Source organism: Neomonachus schauinslandi, chromosome 4, assembly GCF_002201575.2.
Source record: "Neomonachus schauinslandi chromosome 4, ASM220157v2, whole genome shotgun sequence".
Lineage (NCBI taxonomy): Eukaryota > Metazoa > Chordata > Mammalia > Carnivora > Phocidae > Neomonachus > Neomonachus schauinslandi.
This window is the reverse complement of record NC_058406.1, coordinates 186,754,328-186,773,181: the sequence shown is the minus strand read 5'-3', so window position 1 is coordinate 186,773,181 and position 18,854 is coordinate 186,754,328. Positions and strand designations below refer to the sequence as shown.

The 18,854-nt window shown below is 60.3% G+C and overlaps 1 protein-coding gene across 1 annotated transcript; it reads left to right on the top strand.

Annotated features, from left to right (window-relative positions):
• Positions 1-14,878: 14,878 nt before the first annotated feature.
• LY6E (lymphocyte antigen 6 family member E) lies at positions 14,879-18,615 on the top strand. Its single transcript, XM_021688500.1, has 4 exons — positions 14,879-15,059; positions 16,933-17,038; positions 17,432-17,551; positions 17,628-18,615. Exons 2-4 carry the CDS (start codon positions 16,987-16,989, stop codon positions 17,846-17,848), a joined length of 393 nt encoding a protein of 130 aa, XP_021544175.1. The 5' UTR covers positions 14,879-15,059; positions 16,933-16,986; the 3' UTR covers positions 17,849-18,615.
• The last annotated feature ends 239 nt before the right edge of the window (positions 18,616-18,854 follow it).

Sequence of the window (18,854 nt, the reverse complement as noted above, 5' to 3'; positions counted from 1 at the left end):
CATCTGCGTTGATATGAACAACAGCCCATGCCAGTCCTTCCAGTGTCAGATACACAGTGTCTGCTACACTGGTAACCTGACTGTGACCACGGAGGATGGTGAGTGCCCAGCACCCGGCGGGGGGGTGGTCCAGGGAGCTCTGCTCTGAGGCTCCCCCAGCCTCTCAGAGGAGCGTGGGTTTGGCAGGGGCCACTCTCCAGCCTGCCTCAGTGTCCCCATCCTCATGGAGAGGGGCCGGCCTCCAGAGGCCTCCTCCTGGATGGGGCCGGATGGGACTCCAGCAGAGGGATGGAGGGCCAAGTGCCCCCAGGGAGCATGTGGCCCGAGGAGGCTGCAAGAGGCAGGGTGACCTCTCATGCCAGGCTTCTCCCTTCTTGCCCACAGGAACCCAGGTGAAGTACCAGCAGAAGGGGTGTGCCCCCTCCTGTAAGGAAGTTTCTAGTACACTGGAGCAGCTTTCGGAGAATCCAGGCCTGCTGGGCCTCGTTAAGCTTGAAGTGCAGGGTTTGATGTGCTGTGATAAGGACCTCTGTAATGGGGGTGCACAGCTCCTGGGTCCTGGCGGGGGGCTCCTGCTCAGCCTAGGGCCCGTCTTCCTCTGGGCCCTGCTGTGACCAGCCCTGACCCCAGTACAGGGCCTCGTTCTGAACAGAGTCTCACGCAGCAGGCACGTGAAGCAAGCTCGCTGTCCCACCCACGCACACATACATACATACATACCCACACGCCTGGGCACACACATGCACACGCATGCACCTGCACGCGCAGACCCCACAGACCCTCAGGCTCTCCTGCCCAACCCACCTGGCCAGCCCCAGCCTCAGGCCCCCAGTGCCCTGCTATGCCAACAAGCCTGTCCCATTTTGCAAACACCATCAACCAACCACTGCCGCAAGATGCAGAGACTGCTACGCCCTGACCAGACGGACCTGTAGAAGGGCAAAGCCCACAGCCCAGCCCGGGGTCCTGCTCCCAGTGTGCCAGCCAGCCCCCAGAGAAAATAAACACTTTCTGCATCCTCCTGTCCTCTGCTTGCCATTCGGTCCCCTAGGAAAGGGTTGGTGGCTCTCGTGGCCTGCCTGGGAGGGAGACTGCACTCAGCCAGGCGAGTGCCCATGGCCCCAGGGGCTCGGAGCAGTGGTCGGTTCTGGAGGGGCTAGCTCTGCACAGCTGGGTGTGGCCCCCCTCGCCCCCATGAAGCGTTTCCTCCAATGCACACGACCTGCCCCCCCAGTCCCTCCCGGGAGCCTCCATCTGCCCAGGGCCTCCGGTGGCTGATGTGCTGTGGGGGGCTTCAGCAGAGGCAGGTGGTGGTGGTGCTGGAAGAGCGGGTCTCAGCTGGTTCCTTTCCTCTTTCACACATTTCCTCTTTCACACATTTTCTCTTTCACACATTTCCTCTTTCACGCATTTCCTCTTTCACGCATTCTTCCCCTCTGAGCCCCTGCCCCAGAGGGTGGACCCCGAAGCTCAGAGCCTCCCCCCACAAGCCCATAGGACCCTGCTCCTCCCCATGGGATGGAGATCCCAGAGCCTCATCTCCTCCCTAGGTCCCCCCAGTCACCTCTTCCAGGAAGAGAAGCCCCCTCCCCTCCCTGCCCCATCCAGAAAACCTGGAGTGTGGCCTCGGGAACTGCACGGGATTGTGAGGGTTGGGACTGTAGCACCTTGAAGACCAGGGCAGGGCCTTCCCTTCATAAGCAGGGAAACTGAGGCACAGGGAGCCTCATGCCAGTCTGTGCCAAAGACAAGGAACCAAAAGTGCCGCCCTGGCCCACCTGTGTCCTCTGTGCCTCCACAGAGTGGACCAAATGACATCTCCCTCTGGGCCTTTCACTACTGAGCGGAAAAGCCTGGCAGACCCAGCCTCACCCCCAAAAAGGGTGTGGCCCCACCCCAGGCTGGGTGCTGGAGGAAGGACAGGGCCTGGGGGCAGAGCAGGGCCCCTGATGTGTGGAAATCTGAAGCCTCTTCCCCAACACCCCTCCTTCCAGCATCTCCCAACTCGACCCCCCTACAGTGCCAGCCTCAGCCCACACACCCTGTCTCTACACCCCAGGGGCGGCCGAGGGACCGACCATGCCATACAGCGGGGGAGGGCTCCAGAGTGAGTGTGCATGCGGGGAGCAGGGGGTGCTTTGTGGTCAGAGGGGTTTGAAGAACCACGTCCTGTGGGCCGTCTCCTGCCTCCTGACCTCAGCCTACTGTCCCCCAGCGACCTTGGGCAAGGACCCACATCTGGCCTCAGGGAATTCACTCTCTTGTGACCAGGGCCTTCCGCGTGCGCCGGCAAGGGCCAAGGGGACACAGCTGGGTTCTGTCCCCTTGCAGCGGCTGTAGGCCGTAACCAGAGCCGCCGGCCCGTGTGCTCGCCATGCCATGATCGCCTTGGGCTTTTTTAATCGATCCATCCTGATAAGTGATACTAATTACTGCAAGTGTCTTAGCATGTGTCCTTTCTTTTTAATTGGTATATCATGATAACAGGCAAACTTTTTTTACTGTTAATATTCTTTTTTTTTTAAAGATTTTATTTATTTATTTGAGAGAGAGAATGAGAGAGAGAGAGAGAGAGAGAGCTTGAGATGGGGGAGGGTCAGAGGGAGAAGCAGACTCCCCGCCGAGCAGGGAGCCCGATGCGGGACTCGATCCAGGGACTCCAGGATCATGACCTGAGCCGAAGGCAGTCGCTCAACCAACTGAGCCACCCAGGCGCCCCTTTACTGTTAATATTCTTAAATGTATTAGTGGGTTACCTAAAAATATTTTCTGTCAATATATGGAGAGATTTTCTTATGTTTCTTCTTAAAATTGCCAAGTTCTCCATTTTCAATTTGGGTTTTGATCCATTGAAAATGTGTTCTCCCTGACACCCCAGCCCTGACCCAACAGGGTCTGGGGCAGAGTTTATCCTTCTCCGATCTGCTGCCCAGACCCCCCCCCCTTCCCACCACACCCCCTGCGGTCCCGGGAGGTAGGTGGGGAAGTGGCCTGTGACCAACCCCCCACTCTTATCTCCCATGGAGCCTACTCCATGCTGCTTTTATGTATGTATGTATGTATTTATTTACTTAAAGATTTTATCTATTCACTTGACAGACACAGCGAGAGAGGGAACACAAGCAGGGGGAGTGGGAGAGGGAGAAGCAGGCTTCCCGCCGAGCAGGGAGCCCGATGCGGGGCTCGATCCCAGGACCCTGGGACTATGACCTGAGCCGAAGGCAGACGCTTAACGACTGAGCCACCCAGGTGCCCCAGAACTCAAAATTTTTCTTTCTTTCTTTTTTTTTTAAAGATTATTTATTTATTTATTTGACAGAGAGAGAGAGACAGCAAGAGAGGGAACACAAGCAGGGGGAGTGGGAGAGGGAGAGCAGGCCCCCCACGGAGCAGGGAGCCTGATGCGGGGCTCGATCCCAGGACTCTGGGATCATGACCCGAGCCGAAGGCAGCCGCTTAACCATCTGAGCCACCCAGGCGCCCCTCCATGCTGCTTTTAAAATGTTTCAGCTTTTCGTTCTGAAATAGGTTCACACTTAAAAAGAAGTGTCAAAAATAGTATAGAGTTCCTATATTCCCTTCAGTGCACTTTACCCGATATTAACTTCTTACGTGACCAGGGTCAAAAACAGGAAATCAGCACTGATGCAGACTCTCACAGATCTGCACGGCAGACCCTGGGCCAAGCCCCGCACGGCACACACGGGGCTTTCCTGGGGTCCGAGCCTAGTCCTGGGAGCGGTCCTCACCCTGGCCCGGCTCCTCCACTTTTCCTGGCCACTCCACGGCCAGTGCCCATGGCAGGCTTCTAGGGTTTTCACTCCACCTCTTTCTAAGAACTTAATTAATCATAACTATTCCTGCTCTTGACAGTTGACACTTGACGAGGGTTTACCCACCTGTTTGTGACCTGGAAATGCCGGCCGGGGGTGGGGGGCTCCAGGCGCCACAAGAAGTGAGGTCCCAGGTCAGACCCCATTGCCCCCTCCCCACCCCTACAGCCTGCCTTGGGCAGTTACTATCTGAGGGAGGCCCGTGGGCACGGGCCCTGGTTAACAGTGGCCTCGGGAAAGCGGGCTGACGAGTCAAAGTGGGTCTTCCTGCCTGTGTGGATTCAGCGTCTGTCCTGCCCTGACCTGCTGCACAGTTAGGAACGCGTGCCCCTCGGGCACTCCCCTTTCTGTGCCCTGGCCGGGTGGCCTCGCTGGCCTCCCTGGGCCAGTTGCCGGGCACGACTGGCAGGGAGGCCAGCGGCGTGCCGCGGGTCGAGAGAGCAGGGTGCACGTGTGTGCGGTATGTGCACGGCGTGTCGAGCACAGTGTGTGAGTGGGTGTCATGTGCGTGCTGTGTGTGTTCAGGGAGGGGACGGGATGCCGGCAGCGCTGCGTGGGTGGGCCTTGGGGCAGAACAGGGCCCTAGTGGCCCTCCAGTGTCCCGTCCCCTGTAGGGCCTGGCCCAGCCTGAGCAGCAGAGGAGATGCGAGGGGCACCGAGGGAGGGGGCTCTTTTGGCCTGGAAGGCAGCAGGCCAAGGGACTGGGCACCCCACGTGGGGAAGGGCTGTCCCCAGCCCACCCAGAATGCGTGACTGAAGACCTCCCCAACCTCCTTGGCCATTCCCGCCTCGGCTGACGTGGGAGGAGGCTTCCTAGTGAGCAGATAAAATCTCTGCCAGGACGGGAGAGCCGGGGCAGAAACAATGCAGGAACTGAGTGCTCAAGGTCTTGGGGGGCCTGGCCAGAGCCTACCCTTCCTGAATGAGCTGCCCGCATTTCCAAAGCCGGAGGTGGGGGCCGGGAGAGGGTGGGGCTGGGGTGGAGGCGTGAAGCCCCCTCCCCGGCCCTCCCCACCTATGGGGGAGCAGAAGGCAATCTGAGGACAAAGAGCAAGCTGACACCCCACAACCTCCCCACACTCCTGGGTGGGGTACCCGTGACATTCCTCTGGGAAGCTCCCAACTGTTTAAACACTAACTCCTTGCTAGAGGGGAGAACAACCTTAGCTTGACGATGGCAAGGCCTCTGGTATGAATCCTCTTTAACATATGAAAATCCTTCTGAAACCTCCCTTTTCCTTACCTCCTCCCACTCCCACCCGTCACAACTCCGGGGCACCAGCTCCTTCTGCCCACAGGCCCGCCCCTGGGCTTTAATAAAACCACCTTTTTGCACCAAAGACATCTCAAGAATTCTTTATTGGTCATCAGTCACGCGTTCTGGGTGGGCTGGGGCGGCCCCACCCCACCAAACCTCACCTGCTTTCCCAAACTACATCAAAACCGCTTCCCCGCCTACAGGCGCCCAGAGCCCTGGTGGAGCACTGACCCGTGTCCACCCAGAGAGGGAGGGACAGCTGGGGGGTCAGCTCAGGCTAAGAGCTGTCCTGGTCTGGGGCAGGTGGGAGGGGGAGCCTTCTGGAGGGGTGGAGCGAGGAGGACAGAGGCAGAGGCAGCCGGGGAGGAAGGGGACACCAGACAGGCTGGGGCTGGGGCCCCCGAGGGCGGGCAGCAGACCCCCGCGGAGCGCAACCGCGCACGAGTGGATGAGCAGCAGGTACCAGGAGAGGCAGGTAGAGTCAGACCAGAGGAGACAGGCGATCTGGAGGCTCCTGACGGTCCCTACGGGGAGGGGTGCGCCTCCCCCGCTTGGTGCGGCAAAAGGCGGAGTTTCTGGCCTCCCCTCTCTGAGCATGCGCTGGAGAAAGCTCGTCCTTGCGAATTCCGTGTCGCCCCTTGGAGAAGTAGTTCTATCTCTTGGAGGGGTGACCGAGTGCGGTGCTGCTCTTCCCCAGGCCTACCTCTTGGTCTGGATGCCCAGACGGGGCTGCCCTGCTGGGCGCCCATGCTCTGGGTTAATGCTCCTTCCGTAGGGCAATGCTCGTGAGCGGTGTTCTGGGTTGGCAGGAGATTTTGGCTTTATCTTTCTCAGCGTGGCTGTTTGCGGTCGGGCGCGCCTGAGTGTGCACAAAGACCATCGCCCCCGCGCCATGACCCCTAACTTCAGGTCCTGGGGGCCCTGCTCCTTCAAACTTGGCGGCACCTTGGCACACCCAGTTCCCCGCCGGGCCTTGTCCGGGCTGGGGGGAGGCTGGTCCCTTCAGCCTCCTGCGCTGTCGCTGTGGAACCTCTGGTCCCCCTCCCTTCCCCACCGGCCACAGGTCCTGGCTGAGTGCTTTCTGGCTCTTAGTGGTGATGTGGTTTTGGAATGTAGGTGAGGTTTGGTGGGGTGGGGTCCGGAGCCCATGACCAAGAAAGAATTCTTGGGAGGTCTTTGGTGCAAAATGAATGCTGGTTTTATTAAAGCCCAGGGATGGCACCCGGGACCCGTGGACAGGACCCGGAGCTGTGGACAGGAGGAGCTGCTGCCCCGGGGTTGTGAGGGGTGGCTAAGTCCATACTTGCGAGTTGCGGGAAGGGAAAAGGGGAGATTTTCAAAAGAATTTTCATACGCTAAAGAGGACTCACCGGATACCGCAGGCCTTGTCATTGTCAAGCTAAGGTTGTTTTTCCCTCTAGCAAGGCTTTAGACAGTTGGGAGTTTCCCGGAGGAATGTCACGTCAGTCCCACCCAGGAGTGGGGAGGGGAGGGGGAAGAGGTCATAGGGTGTCAGCTTACGCTTTGTCCTCGGCTTGCCTTCGGCTCCCTCATCGGGTTCACTGCTGGGTACCCGAGCCTGGGAGGGCTGAGGCGTGGGGGACTGCCTCGGGGACAGCCGCAGGGACTCCCTGCTGCAGCTCGCACGCACACGCACTGTGCAGGCTGGCACCGTGGACAACACAGGAGGGTCCCCAGGGGTGGGCGGCGCCTGCGAAGACCCCCACATCAGGCTCTGAGGGATCAATGAGGTCACCCCCACTTCATGGGGGAGTGGGGGTCAGGTGCCTTTCCCACAGCTGAAACCAAGCTCATCTGCACTTAACATTCCATTTCTTCTGCGAACGTAATGGTTTCCTTACTTAGGTAACTTTTCTGTAAGAAAGTCCTAATAAGCCCTCTGAAAAATAAATGTTGGTAACTAGGGGCTTCTGTGGTGCCTTCCAGAATGCTGGTGAAGTCAGTAAAGTGGCTTCTGATTAGATTTTTTAAATAAAAAATAGAGGTGCTTGGGTGGCTCAGTCTTTTAAACGTCTGCCTTGGACTCAGTTCTTGCTTCTGGGGTCTTGGGATCGAGCCCCAAGTCAGGCTCTCGGTCAGCCTCTCTGCTCAGCGGGGAGCCTGCTTCTCCCTCTCCCTCTGCCCCTCCCCCTGTGCTGGTGTGTACACTCTCTTTCAAATAAATATTTTCTTTAAAGATTTTATTTATTTGACAGAAAACACAAGCAGGGGGAGGGGCAGAGGGAGAGGGAGAAGCAGGCTCCCCGCTGAGCAGAGAGGCAGACCTGGGGCTCAATCCCAAGACATCGGGATCAGGATCATGACCTGAGCAGAAGGCAGAAGCTTAAACGACTGAGCACCCAGACGCCCTCAAATAAATAAAATCTTTAAAAAAAAAAAAAAAAGAACGGAGCGAGACAGAACTGGATAGAATAGAATATACTGACTGCCTCCCACACAGTAAGGATTTATATATACTGGTCATAATGTAAAATGTATTTTTTACAGTGGATCTGGGTCAAAAATGTGGAAAAGTGGGGCACCTGAGTGGCTCAGTCGTTAAGCATCTGCCTTCAGCTCAGGTCATGATCCCAGAGTCCTGGGATCGAGCCTCGCATCGGGCTCCCTGCTCAGCGGGAAGCCTGCTTCTCCCTCTCCCGCTCCCCCTGCTTGTGTTTCCTCTCTCGCTGTGTCTATCAAAATAAATAAATAAAATGTTTTAAAAAAATGTGGAAAAGTGTGCTCATTAAGGCATGAGCCTCCTGGAGGGTGGGGGAGACTTGTGACCCCCCCCCAAGAAGGGGCAGGACTGTGGCTGAGCCTCACCCCAGCCCGAATCCTATACCTCTGGCCCACAGAGAATTCTCCCGGGGCCCAGGCCAAGGCCTGGCTCTGCGGGTGTTGGGGAGCTCAGGAAAAGCCCATCCCTTGCCAGACCCAAAGTCATGAGATGTGTGAACCATTGGAAGATCCACGAGGCACACAACTGATTAAATGTTGTTCTGGCAAAGCCAGTTTTCAAAGGCTTTCCATCTTCCCTTTCCTTTCGTGGCATCCAAGGTAGTCCCACCAAGAGAGAGCCTGCGTGACGGTGTCTATGGCAGCCAGCTCTTCACACTAAGGCCCCACCCCGTCCCGCTCCCGCCCCCGGCAGGGCGGAGCTCCCAGGATCCTGCCCCACACCCACCAGCCCTGCCAGTGGCACTCCCCAGCTGCCCCCAGCGCCGGGCTCCTCCCCCAGGGCTCCCTCCTGCCCTGCCTGGAGAGGAGAGGGGCCTGAAGGCTCTCCCACCTCACCCTGGTCCCTCCTCCCTTATCTTTCTCAGAGTCCCTGAGGACCCCTCTCCTGAAGCTCTCACTCTCCCTTGAGGTCTGCTTCCCAGAGCACCCAGACTGACACCTCTCTCACCCTCCCCTCCCTACTCCCCACTCCTCCGCCCCCCCCCCACTCCCCGCCTTCCCTTCTCTTCCAAGCAAGGAGGAGTCAGCCTGAGGGATGGAGGGCAAGGGTGGTGGCAGGGTGTAGGGAGCCACCCAGTGAGCCCTGTGACCAAGGATGGAGGACAAAGGGTGCGAGGAGAGGGGCAGAGGTGGCACATTTGGGCTTCTAGGAACATGTCCTCTCTTGGAGGGGCCATACTCTATCCTTACCACCTGGGGTCTGGGTTCTGAGAACAGCCTCGCTCACCTCCTTTCCCATTTGTTATGCTGAGGGGTGAGTTTTCTGCATTTCCTAGTAGAAATTTTACAAATAAGCTAGTCTGCAAAAGGTAAGAGAGGGGCCTTGGGGCTCATAGCAGCCACCCTTGCTGGCTGAACGGGGCGGCAACAGAGCGACCCCGCACCGCAAGGATCTCAAGACAGCCAGTCAGACAAGCTCAGGGCATGGAGCCTGAGCCCGGCCAGCTCTGCCCCAAGGAAGCCTCCACTGATGGGCAGCCTGCAGGCAGGTCTGAGGCTTTTTAGAACCATGCTGAAGTCAAAGTCTAGAGTGAGGCATGTCCAGCCTCCAGCCATCTGGGCTCCCAGGGGCCACAGATGGCTGGTTTCTGCCCCTCAGTTGGGGTGGCAAAGGGCCAGAGCTGGCTTGTGCTGACTGCTCTGTTGGAGAAACTCAGAGCCTCACTCACTGTCCCACCTAGCTGGGCCCCAGGCTCCCACCAGGCAGAGCCTCAGGGAGGGTTCACGGGGTCCTGGTACCAGCCAGTACCCCACTAGGATCCAAGTCCCACACCCAGCAAGACCGCAGCAGGTGTTCCCGTGGAGGGCTCTTCCCCACCCCCGGGACAGCTTGCGAAGCCTGAAGCAGATTTGCTTGTGAGAGGGAAGGACCCCCAAGCCTCAAGTCTGGGAGATCTGCTGGGCCAGCCTGAAGGGTCCTGACCAGGGCCCAGGGCAGGGACGGCAGGGAAAGGATGAAGCTGGTCTGTCCTGGGACCATGTGAGTGAATCCACAAATTGTCCAGGAAAATGGAGACCCAGCTGGACCAGACTGACCACAGCCTCTGTGGTGGACTGGTCCCAGCCTCACAGCCTGCAGCAGATGCACCGCTCAATCTAGGGAGACTAAAGGGAAACAGGGAGTGGTCAGGAAAGAGGGAAGGGTCCTGCGAAGGGAGATGGAGGGGCAGAGAGGGAGGCTGGGGCAGGAGCAGTGCTCCTGGGTCCTGCTGGGCTCACATCTGGCAGGGAGGATGGGCGGGAGGAGGAGGGTGAAGCTGGCTCGAAGGGAGGCAGTGTGGGAGGCGGGCAGTCCTCTGAGCTAGTGTTCGGACCCATGCTTAAGGGTCTCCTGTGAGCCCAGCTCCCAGACAGCACCACTGACAGGGACAGGACCCAGCCATGAAGCTGGAGGGAGAGGGGAACTCCCAAGGCCAGCACGGGTGTGGAGGAGGCCCCCCAGGGGAGACAGAACCCCACCCGAGGGCTGAGAACTTGGTTGGTCACTGCCTAGTTGAGACCAATGCAGGACCTTCTGCCAAATTTGTGGTGGTGTCTTTTCCTGGTGTGCTCAGGTAGAGTTCCATGGGCATGGCTGTAAGGGAGGCCCCTGCCCTCGTGTCTCCATCAACCAACAACAAAGTTCAGCCTCCAGGCACCCAGCCCCAGGTGCAAGATCCTGAACGTTCTAGTTCTACATGTAGTCATGTAGGTCGGGGGTCTTTGCGTGCTCTGCAGCAAGTACTGTGATGGATTCCAACGGGTCGTCTCAGAGCCTGTCTGAGTCGATTGACTTAGAGTCCCGCTGACTGTCACAGGAGCTCCACCCAGCTGGAGGCTCTTAGGTTGAGTCTGTAGGAAGCCTATGGTCTTGCATGTGAAGGAGGCTGGTGGACTATGGCCCCAGTACCCCTTCCCACAGGCTACCTCCCTGCAGCCCTCCCTCCCGCAGACCAACCCCCCCTCCCCATGCTGTGTCATCCTTGCAAATATCACAGTTTTTTTTTTTTTTAAGATTTTATTTATTTATTTGGGAGAGAGAGAAAGAGGGCAGGAGCAGTAGGGGGAGGGGCAGGGGAGAAGCAGATACCCCGCTTGAGCAGGGAGCCGGATGTGGGGCTCGATTCCAGGACCCTGGGATCAGGACCTGAGCCAAAGGCAGACATTTAACCAACTGAGCCACCCAGGCGCCCCCACACTTTTTTTTTTTTTTTAGCTTCTAAATTCTAAGTGTGGTGGTTTTGTTTTTTTGTTTTTTAGCTTCTAAGTTCTAAGTGTGGCTTTCTATCCCACAACACCAGCTCTCAAGCTGTATTTCCATTCAAATGTACTGGTCTGATTATTCACTGAGCATCTAATACTTGCCAGGCAGTATTCTGTGTCAAGGAGAAGGGCCAGGTACTTCCAGGGCAGGAGGGAGGGATCTCTCTGAATGGGTTCTTGAGCAGAGGAGCGAGGGTGCAGGCCAAGGAGGTCTGGAGTGGACTTCCTCTTCCAGGGTTGGAAACAGCTGTGCAAAGGGCCTGAGGTGGGAGCATGTGACAGGGTGAGCTGAGCCTGTGGCTGGAGCAGATGCTCTGAAATCACAGTAGCACTTTGGACTGTTCTCTGGGCGAAGCGGGGGCCAGCCTGAGGGGAGCATGCTGAGGCTCCACTTGGAGACGTGGAGCTGTGCCCAGAGAGGTAAGGCAGGGATACAGAGCCCCACAGTGTGGCCTCACCAGCAGCCACCAGCCTTTTGGGCTGCTCTCCTTGCACACTGAACCCCCACTGCCAGACAAGGCCTTGCCTCCAATCCAGCTAGAGCCCGAGAGTGGCTGGCTCCAGGCTCCCTGGCCCTACAAGAGACAGGGCAGCCGGAGAGAAGGGCTAGGGGGGGTCTGCACACTTCCCCACAGGACCCCTAAGCAGAAACCTGCAGTAGGAGTCCCCGAGCCACGCGGGAGGGGGGCAGCTTCAGATGGGAGAGACACTGCGCCAGGGGCCCAAGGAGGCCGAGAACCCCTGCCAGCAGCTTGTGAATACCACCCACGGGCAGACGCGGTCAGGCATGGACACCTCCCGTGGCAGGGTGCTGAACCTCCCTCTTAGAATGCCAGACGAGGGCAATTGCCCTACCTGCACCCCGCAGCCCCCTCTCCAGCCTCAGCACCCCGTGCCAGGCTCCTGTTAGCTCAGGTCCCTGAGGGGGGCTCCTATTATTAGCTCCTCCAGCCCATGTGTCCCCTTCCAGCAGACGGTGAGGGCAACAGGCACCCATCTCTCCCAGTTTTGGACCAGCTTGACCGTGCACACACCAGGGTCCAGACCCTGGACAGGACTGAGAGGCATCCAGCAGCAAATGGGCACCCCCCCTCCAACACATTCAAAGGGCCGGCAACCCAAACTCCAGCAGTCTCTGCCAGGAGAAAGTTCCCCAGGAAGCATGAGTCGGGGGAGAGCTGCCAGAGCACGGGTCGGCACATACCTTGGGTGGAGGCACGCCACCCTCAGCCTCTGCCTGCTGCCGCCCCCCACCCTACTCCCCCCCCAGGCTGGGGGGCACCGCCACCCCAGGGCAGCAGCCAAGAGGAAGAGCCTCCCAGGTTCTCACCTGTGCAGGCCTTCCTTCTCTCTGGGCTCAGCAGGGGGCTGTGGGGACCCATGCTGGAAAGAGACACCTGAGTGACTGGCAGGGGTGGGTCACTGTCCCGCCGCTTCACTCCCTGGCTTGCTTGGTCACTATTCGCAGGGCCTTCTGGACCTCCCTGGCCAGCCTGAGGTGGGGCAGCAGACACTGGGCCTGGGCAGCGCTGCACTTGGGGCCTGGCCCTTTGCGGGGGTGGGGGGGGCACAGGCTCACACAGAGTGCCCATGTGGGAGGACATTTCACCAAGGCTGTGCCCCCCTCCACCTACCCACTGGCTCCTCCCCAGGACAGGGTCTGCCCCAGAAGCAGTGAGGCAATATTGGAGCAGGGAAAGAAAAAAACATTCTGGGCCGGGGGCCAGGGGTGGGGGGGTGGGGGTGCGGGGCTGACCCAGGAAATGAGCAGGTAGTTCACAAAACCCAAAGACCTGGGCAAGCCCGAGAAAGGGAAGCAGAAGCAGGGCTGTCTGTAGACACAAGTCCACCAGGTAGACACATACCTGGCCATTTCACACACGGAGCGGGCCAGCCTAGCCTCCCTGCCTTGGTTTTCAGAAGGACCCCACAGATTATGTCATCAGGCATTGCACAAACTCCTGGCTTGCCATACATGTTCAGATACATTTTCTTGAGTCTCACGCCTGTTCTGTGGCAGTGACCTTGGGGACTTGTTGTGAGTTGGTTGTTCAAAATCACAAGAGCCCTCTGAATCAAAGGGTCCTGTCTTGAATGGGGCAGAGTCCACTTATGCTTTCACCCACAAATACTTGCTAAGCACCCACCACGAGCCAGAAGTGGTCTGGGTGCTGGGCACTGTCCTCGAGGGCTGACCTGCTGGACGGAATCAACAAGCAAGTAGCCCATACCAAAACTGATGGGCACTGCCAAGATAAAATGTATGCCTCTTATGGGGACCAAAATTCATCCAAATCCCTTCTGGGCAGGTGAGCAAGGGGCTCCACTTGCCAAAGGAGCTTCACATTTCCCCCTTCCAGGCTAAGCCCAAAGCTTAGACTAAGATACCAACAGGGTGCTGCCTGGGGAAAGGATGAGGAAGCCCCACCCAGACACCCACCCTGCCTTCCAAAGGTAAGATCCAGAAAGGGTAACCAAGGGCTGTGGCCTACTGCATGTCCCCGGGGACAGCAGGGCCATCACCCCTAGAAGATATCGCTGCTCCTTGGCTGGGGACCTCTTGGGACATGTGCAGAGCCTCACCTTCAGCCTCCAAGGAGAGAGCCCCCAAAGCCTTCCCAAGTTGATCCATCCCACATCATCAGGATGTTACAAAGAACCACTGGAACGTCTGACCCTGATCCCCAAACTGTGAAGACACACACACACTTCCGTGCATACTCATACACGCCAACCACACACTCACGCACTCCCCTGCACACTCCCATGGCGCCTCATGTACCCCTAGGCCTTTCTCATGTGACTGGTCCATTACAATGGCCCCTCTTCCCATGCAGCTCCCTCCTGGCCACCCTGCCGTTCTGCCTCGACTCCCTCCCCCTTGCCTGGCCTCCCCAACTGTGATAGTTAAGAAGCCTCTCTCCCCACCCCCCTCCCCTGCGCCCTCCACCACCCTCACCCACAGGTGCCACCAGAAAGCCTGAGAGAAAAGGTCAGGTGCCACAGCTCCTCACAGGAAGTGTGGCTGTGAACTGTGAAGTGCATTTCCAAAACAAGCAGGTGGCTGAGACTCGGCAAACTGCGCCAAAGTCTCTGCAGAAGGAGGGGAAACCACCAAATGAGAGGGGGATGGAAGGGCCAGGCAGCCCGGCCTGCCGGCAAGCCCATTACCTCCCGCTCCCCTGGCTGCAATTGGTCTCCCATCCTGGCCAATGAGAAGCAGGATGCAGGGGCGTGGGGTCCTGCCAGGCCGCCCTCTCTGGCCAGAGCCAGGCCTCCCTGCCCAGAGTGGATGGTGCAGGTCCAGCCAGGGAATACCTATTGAGAGAACGCACGAAAGGCTTTGCTGTCAGGCTAAGGATGCTAGCTTTATCCTAGCAGGCTTCTAGGCTCTGCGCTGGGAGGGTCACATGAGGCCGGCTTTGTGAAAGGATCTTCTAGCAGCAGAGTGAGCTGGAGGCCTGGGAGCATCCTGGCTGAGTGTCTTGGCCCAGGTGGGGGCAGCCCCATAAGAGGCAACCCCTGCGCCCAGAGCAAAAAGGGATCCAGAACCAGCAAAGATGGATGTCTCGCTGGAGATCCCTGTGGCCCACAACCACTGCCCCCTGCGACCTTCCTCCCCCACCCACGGGAGGGCTAAGGCCTCGGCCCCGAGGCGAGGCCAGGAGCCTAGGCCCACGGGGGAGCTAGAGGCAAGCTCCCGGCCTCCTCCCCGCCCCCAACCGGCCCCGGCCCAGGGGTCTGAAACGCTTCCACCGCACTCGGCAGAAGGGACGCGAGCCCTCCCTGAGCGCGGCCGGCTACCGGTGGGCCCCCGTCCCCGCCCCCACACGCTCGCCACACGTCGCCCGGCTGCCCTGCGATGACGCGCGCCCCGCGTGGGGACCAGAAGGACCGGCCGGACGGGCCAGCGACACCTCCCTGGGGCAGGGCTTGGGGTCCGAGGTGGGGGCCGGCCAGCCCCGCCCGGTCCGGGAACTCGGAGTCTGCCCCCGCCCCCGCGCCCAGGAACGCCAACCCCGCGCCCGCCCGCGGGAGCCCCGACTCCGCCCCTGCTTCCTCCCCCGCCCGCGGGAGCGCCGACTCCGCCCCGCCCGCCCCTGCGCCCCGAGCTCGCCCCTGCTCCCCTCGCCAGCACGAGCGCCGACTCCGCCTGCGGTCCCCCGCCCGCCGCGGCTGCCGGCTGCCGGGAGTCCCGGGGTGTCGTGCGCTTGGGCTCCAGACTTGGGTAGCTCGGCGAGGCCGTGGACCTGCGTCTGCCCCGCGTGAGTCGGCGGGGCCCGGACCGGGGCTGGGGGAGCGGGGACGACCCCTTTGGCACCGGGCAGGACGGAGGCGGGGCGAGCAGGGTGCCGGGAAAGACGCGGGAGGGACTGGAGGAGGCTGGGAGTCCGGGCTTACGGGTGGGCTTGGCGCTTGGGGGCTGAGCCTCCACTCCCATCCCCCAGCCCTCCCGGCCCTTCCGAATATTTCCCGAGATCGGGGCTGGAGCGGGCGCAGACCAACACCAGGCGCCCTCCCTGGCTGGGTGACCCAGAGCCGCGCAGGCTTGGGGCCCATCACCCGACTCTAGGTTCCCCTTCACCTCTCCCGTGGGGATTGGCGAGGGGCATCGTTGCTGATTTAAGAAGGGGCCTGGGATCTTGGCGGGGCAGCAGGATGGGAAGAATTGAGTGCCCTTCCTGGTGGACCACCCTGGGGACTGGAGCCTACTCTGGGAAGGGGTGAAAGCTCCTTGTTTGCCAAAGATTATGCAAGCATATGAGGTGCCTAGGAGCCTCCACCCCCAGCGCCCCCCCCCACTCCCTACCCCCCTACTGAGCCATCTGGCTCCTTCCGATCTTCGATCTTCGGGGACAAGGACTAGCTCCTACCTCTGTAGTGGCCCCCAGTCACTGGATGCCTGGCCTTGTCAGAAATCAGCCCTGCGAGCCTGGGGGAGGAGTGGGCAGTCTGGGTCCCAGATGGCACTGTCCCCGAGCCCCACTGGTTCCCCTCGGGGCCCCTTGGCCTGACCCTGCTCATGTCCATCCACTCCAGCCAGTGCCCCGACTCAGCCCAGTGGGGCCTGTTTGGTTGGGGGCCTGGCAGGGGACAGTGGGGATACGGGCTGTGACCGGTGGCTGTGCATTCCAGAGCTTCCTTGAGAACAGCTCAGTTTCTCCAGGCCCAAACCTCACTTTACAGAAGAGGAAACTAAGGCTCCTTTCTCCCTGAACTACCTGGATCTGGAGCTGGGCTTGGCACTACTCTTGGGCATCTGCAGCTCCTACCCCCGACCCCAGGATGTCATCCCAGGCCTAGAACTGGGCCAGGGAAGCCTGTTGTCTCCCTGGCATTCTTCTTCCCAGTGCCTGGGACCTGCTCCCCAGGCCCAGAATGCCCTTCCCACACCCATGGCGTCCCCAGCCGAAGAAGGCACCAGACTGCTCCTCCCACACCATGCCTCCTGCCCAACAGGGAACCAAAACCCCAGCTGCTCCCCTCCCTGTGCTTTCTCCACCCACTGCCACTGGTCTCTGCCCAGGAGAGGGTCCTGGTGGAGGGCACCAGGCAGCCCCCATAGACTCCTATCTACGTAGCTGAGACTCGCTGAACCTCTTTTTCAGGCACGAGATGGGGGAATAGCAGATATTTATAGGTTCGCTGTCGTCAGCTTTGAATAACATAGGGAGAAACATAGAAAACTGCTGGAGGTGGGCGCTCGGCACCCAGCCCAGCCCGAGTCCCTCATGTCAGGAATGGAGCTGGCTCATGGAAAGTCCTGGATGCAGGCCAGCTAATATTCCTGGCCACTCTCCCCCCACCCCCAGCACCACCAGCAGGGGCCACTCTCTTGGCCTCCCTTTCTGTGTGATCCTGAGATCTTTCATGAGCTCCCTCATCTGGCCCCAGCAGCAAGCACCACAGGCTGGGGGACGGGTCTCAACTAGAAGGAGTGGGCACACTGAGGGGTAGGTGGGAATGGGGCAGGAAGACCCTCTGTGTGCTGGCTGTGCTTCTGCCAGGGATAGGCGCCCCCCCTCCCGCCTGCCCCTCCATCTATCAAATGGGGGCAGCGCAGCTCCCAGGGCCTGAGGCCCTGGCCCCTCCTCCCAGTGGGCAGCCCGGTCCCCCACCGAGTTGTTCTCTAAGCAGGAGCAGTATCTTTGGCTTTGTGAGGCCCCAGACCGGACACCGGTCTCCTCCAGAATGAAGGTCTTCCTGCCCATGCTGCTGGCTGCCCTCCTGAGTGTGGAGCAAGGTGAGATGCCCCTTGGGGCCCCGGGCCGTTGGCTGAGCTGTGCTTTCCTCCTGGACTCCCCTGAGCGGTGCCCAGGGGCCCTTCAGGCCTGTTCCTGCCTGACCTGCTGTGGCCGGCTGAACGGTCCTCTCCCCCAGCAAAGCGGGTCCCTGCTCCTTGCTGCTCCCGCGGAGGCCTGAGTTCTGACCCTGACACACTTACTACTGTGCTTTGGGACGTCCCTGGAGCTCCTCCTCCAGGGCCAAGGTCTGGAGTGTGATGATTGCTCGAATAACATCGGCAAATGATTGGGAGGTGGTTGGGTGTTGGCTCGGGACTGGCAGGGGACACCGCTGGAAGGCATCCCAGGGCCCAAGACAGGTCTCACCTGCAGCATCTCCCCTTCTTCTGCAGCCCACTCCCTGGTGTGCTTCTCGTGCACCAACCAGAACAGTAACTTCTACTGCCTGAAGCCGACCGTCTGCGCGGACTCCGACAGCTACTGCGTCACGGTGTCCGCCTCTGCCGGACTCGGTGAGTGCTGGCCGCCGCCCCTCCCCGCGCGGCCGCCCCCCCCCGCCCCCCCTCACTGCCTTGCTGTCCTGTGCAGGGAAACTGGTGGACTTCGGCCACACCCTGAACAAGGGCTGCTCCCCGATCTGCCCCAGCCCCAGCATCAACCTGGGCGTGGCATCCGTCGGCACCTATTGCTGCCAGAGCTTCCTATGCAACCTCAGCACCGCTGGCCGGGGATTGCGGGCCAGCGGCGCAGTGCTGGGCCTCGGGCTCCTGCTCAGCCTGCTGTCTGCCCTGCAGCGGCTCGGGCCCTGACCGCTGGGGCCCGGCAGCTGGCCCAGACTCCCCCAGCTCAGGAAGGAAGGCCCGCGCCCCCCCTCCCCCTGCCCCGCCAGCCCCCGAAACCATGTGGAAGCCTCTTCCTCTGACTCTTCACCCTGCTCGATCCCAGCGCTCTCCGCCGTCGGTGCCCACGGTCAGGCCTGCCCCTTGCGCCCCCATCTCCCCTCCGAGGCGGCCCCTGACCTCACTTCTTGGGCGGGGATGTGACCTCCTCAGGTTGGAAGGGCTGAGGGCCCGGAGTCAGAACTGAGTCCTGGGGACACCCTGGGAGGGGCACGTGCGCCCCAGGCTCTGCTCCGTCTGTACCCAGGTGGGGTGGGAGATGTGCTTTGTGCCGCTGCGTCCCAGGGGGACCAGCGTGCTGTTGTCAGAGGGGAGTGCATCCTCTCAGCTGTGTGGACGGGTGTGTGCGTGCGTGCGCCCCCGTGCATGCATGCAGTGTGCGGCCCTGTCAAAGCCGGGCCGTGACGGGGGTGCGAAGACCCGAGTCCGACGTTAGCGGTGGCTGAGCCACCCGAGCCCCAACAACAAAGCTGCTTCTCTCTCGCCTTTCTGCGTCCCACGTTCACCCACTTTAACGGTGGCCTTTTGGAAGAAGATGGGCTTCCAGTGCGTCTGGGTTTAGGCCGCTGGACCCAGGAATCAGCCCCCGCCCCCCAGCTGCGGCACCACCCCCCCTCCACCCCCACATTGGAGTCGGCCTGCTGCTTTGGTGCCTCAAATAAACACATGTTCTCCACCTTTCACACTCTGGCTCTGGCTGCATGTTTGGGAGCCCCCCTCCCAGCAGGGGCCTAACGTGGGGGGTCCCCCTGTGGTACAGCCCCACCCTGAGGCCCATATCGGGGAGAGGGCTCCCCCGAGTCCACAGCTCGCTGCCCTAAGGCCTAGAAGGGGACCTCCCTAACCCTAACCCGCATCCTGCACTCTTTCCCATGCCAGACCAGGCCGGGCCACGTGGGAAGTTCGTCCTCAGGCA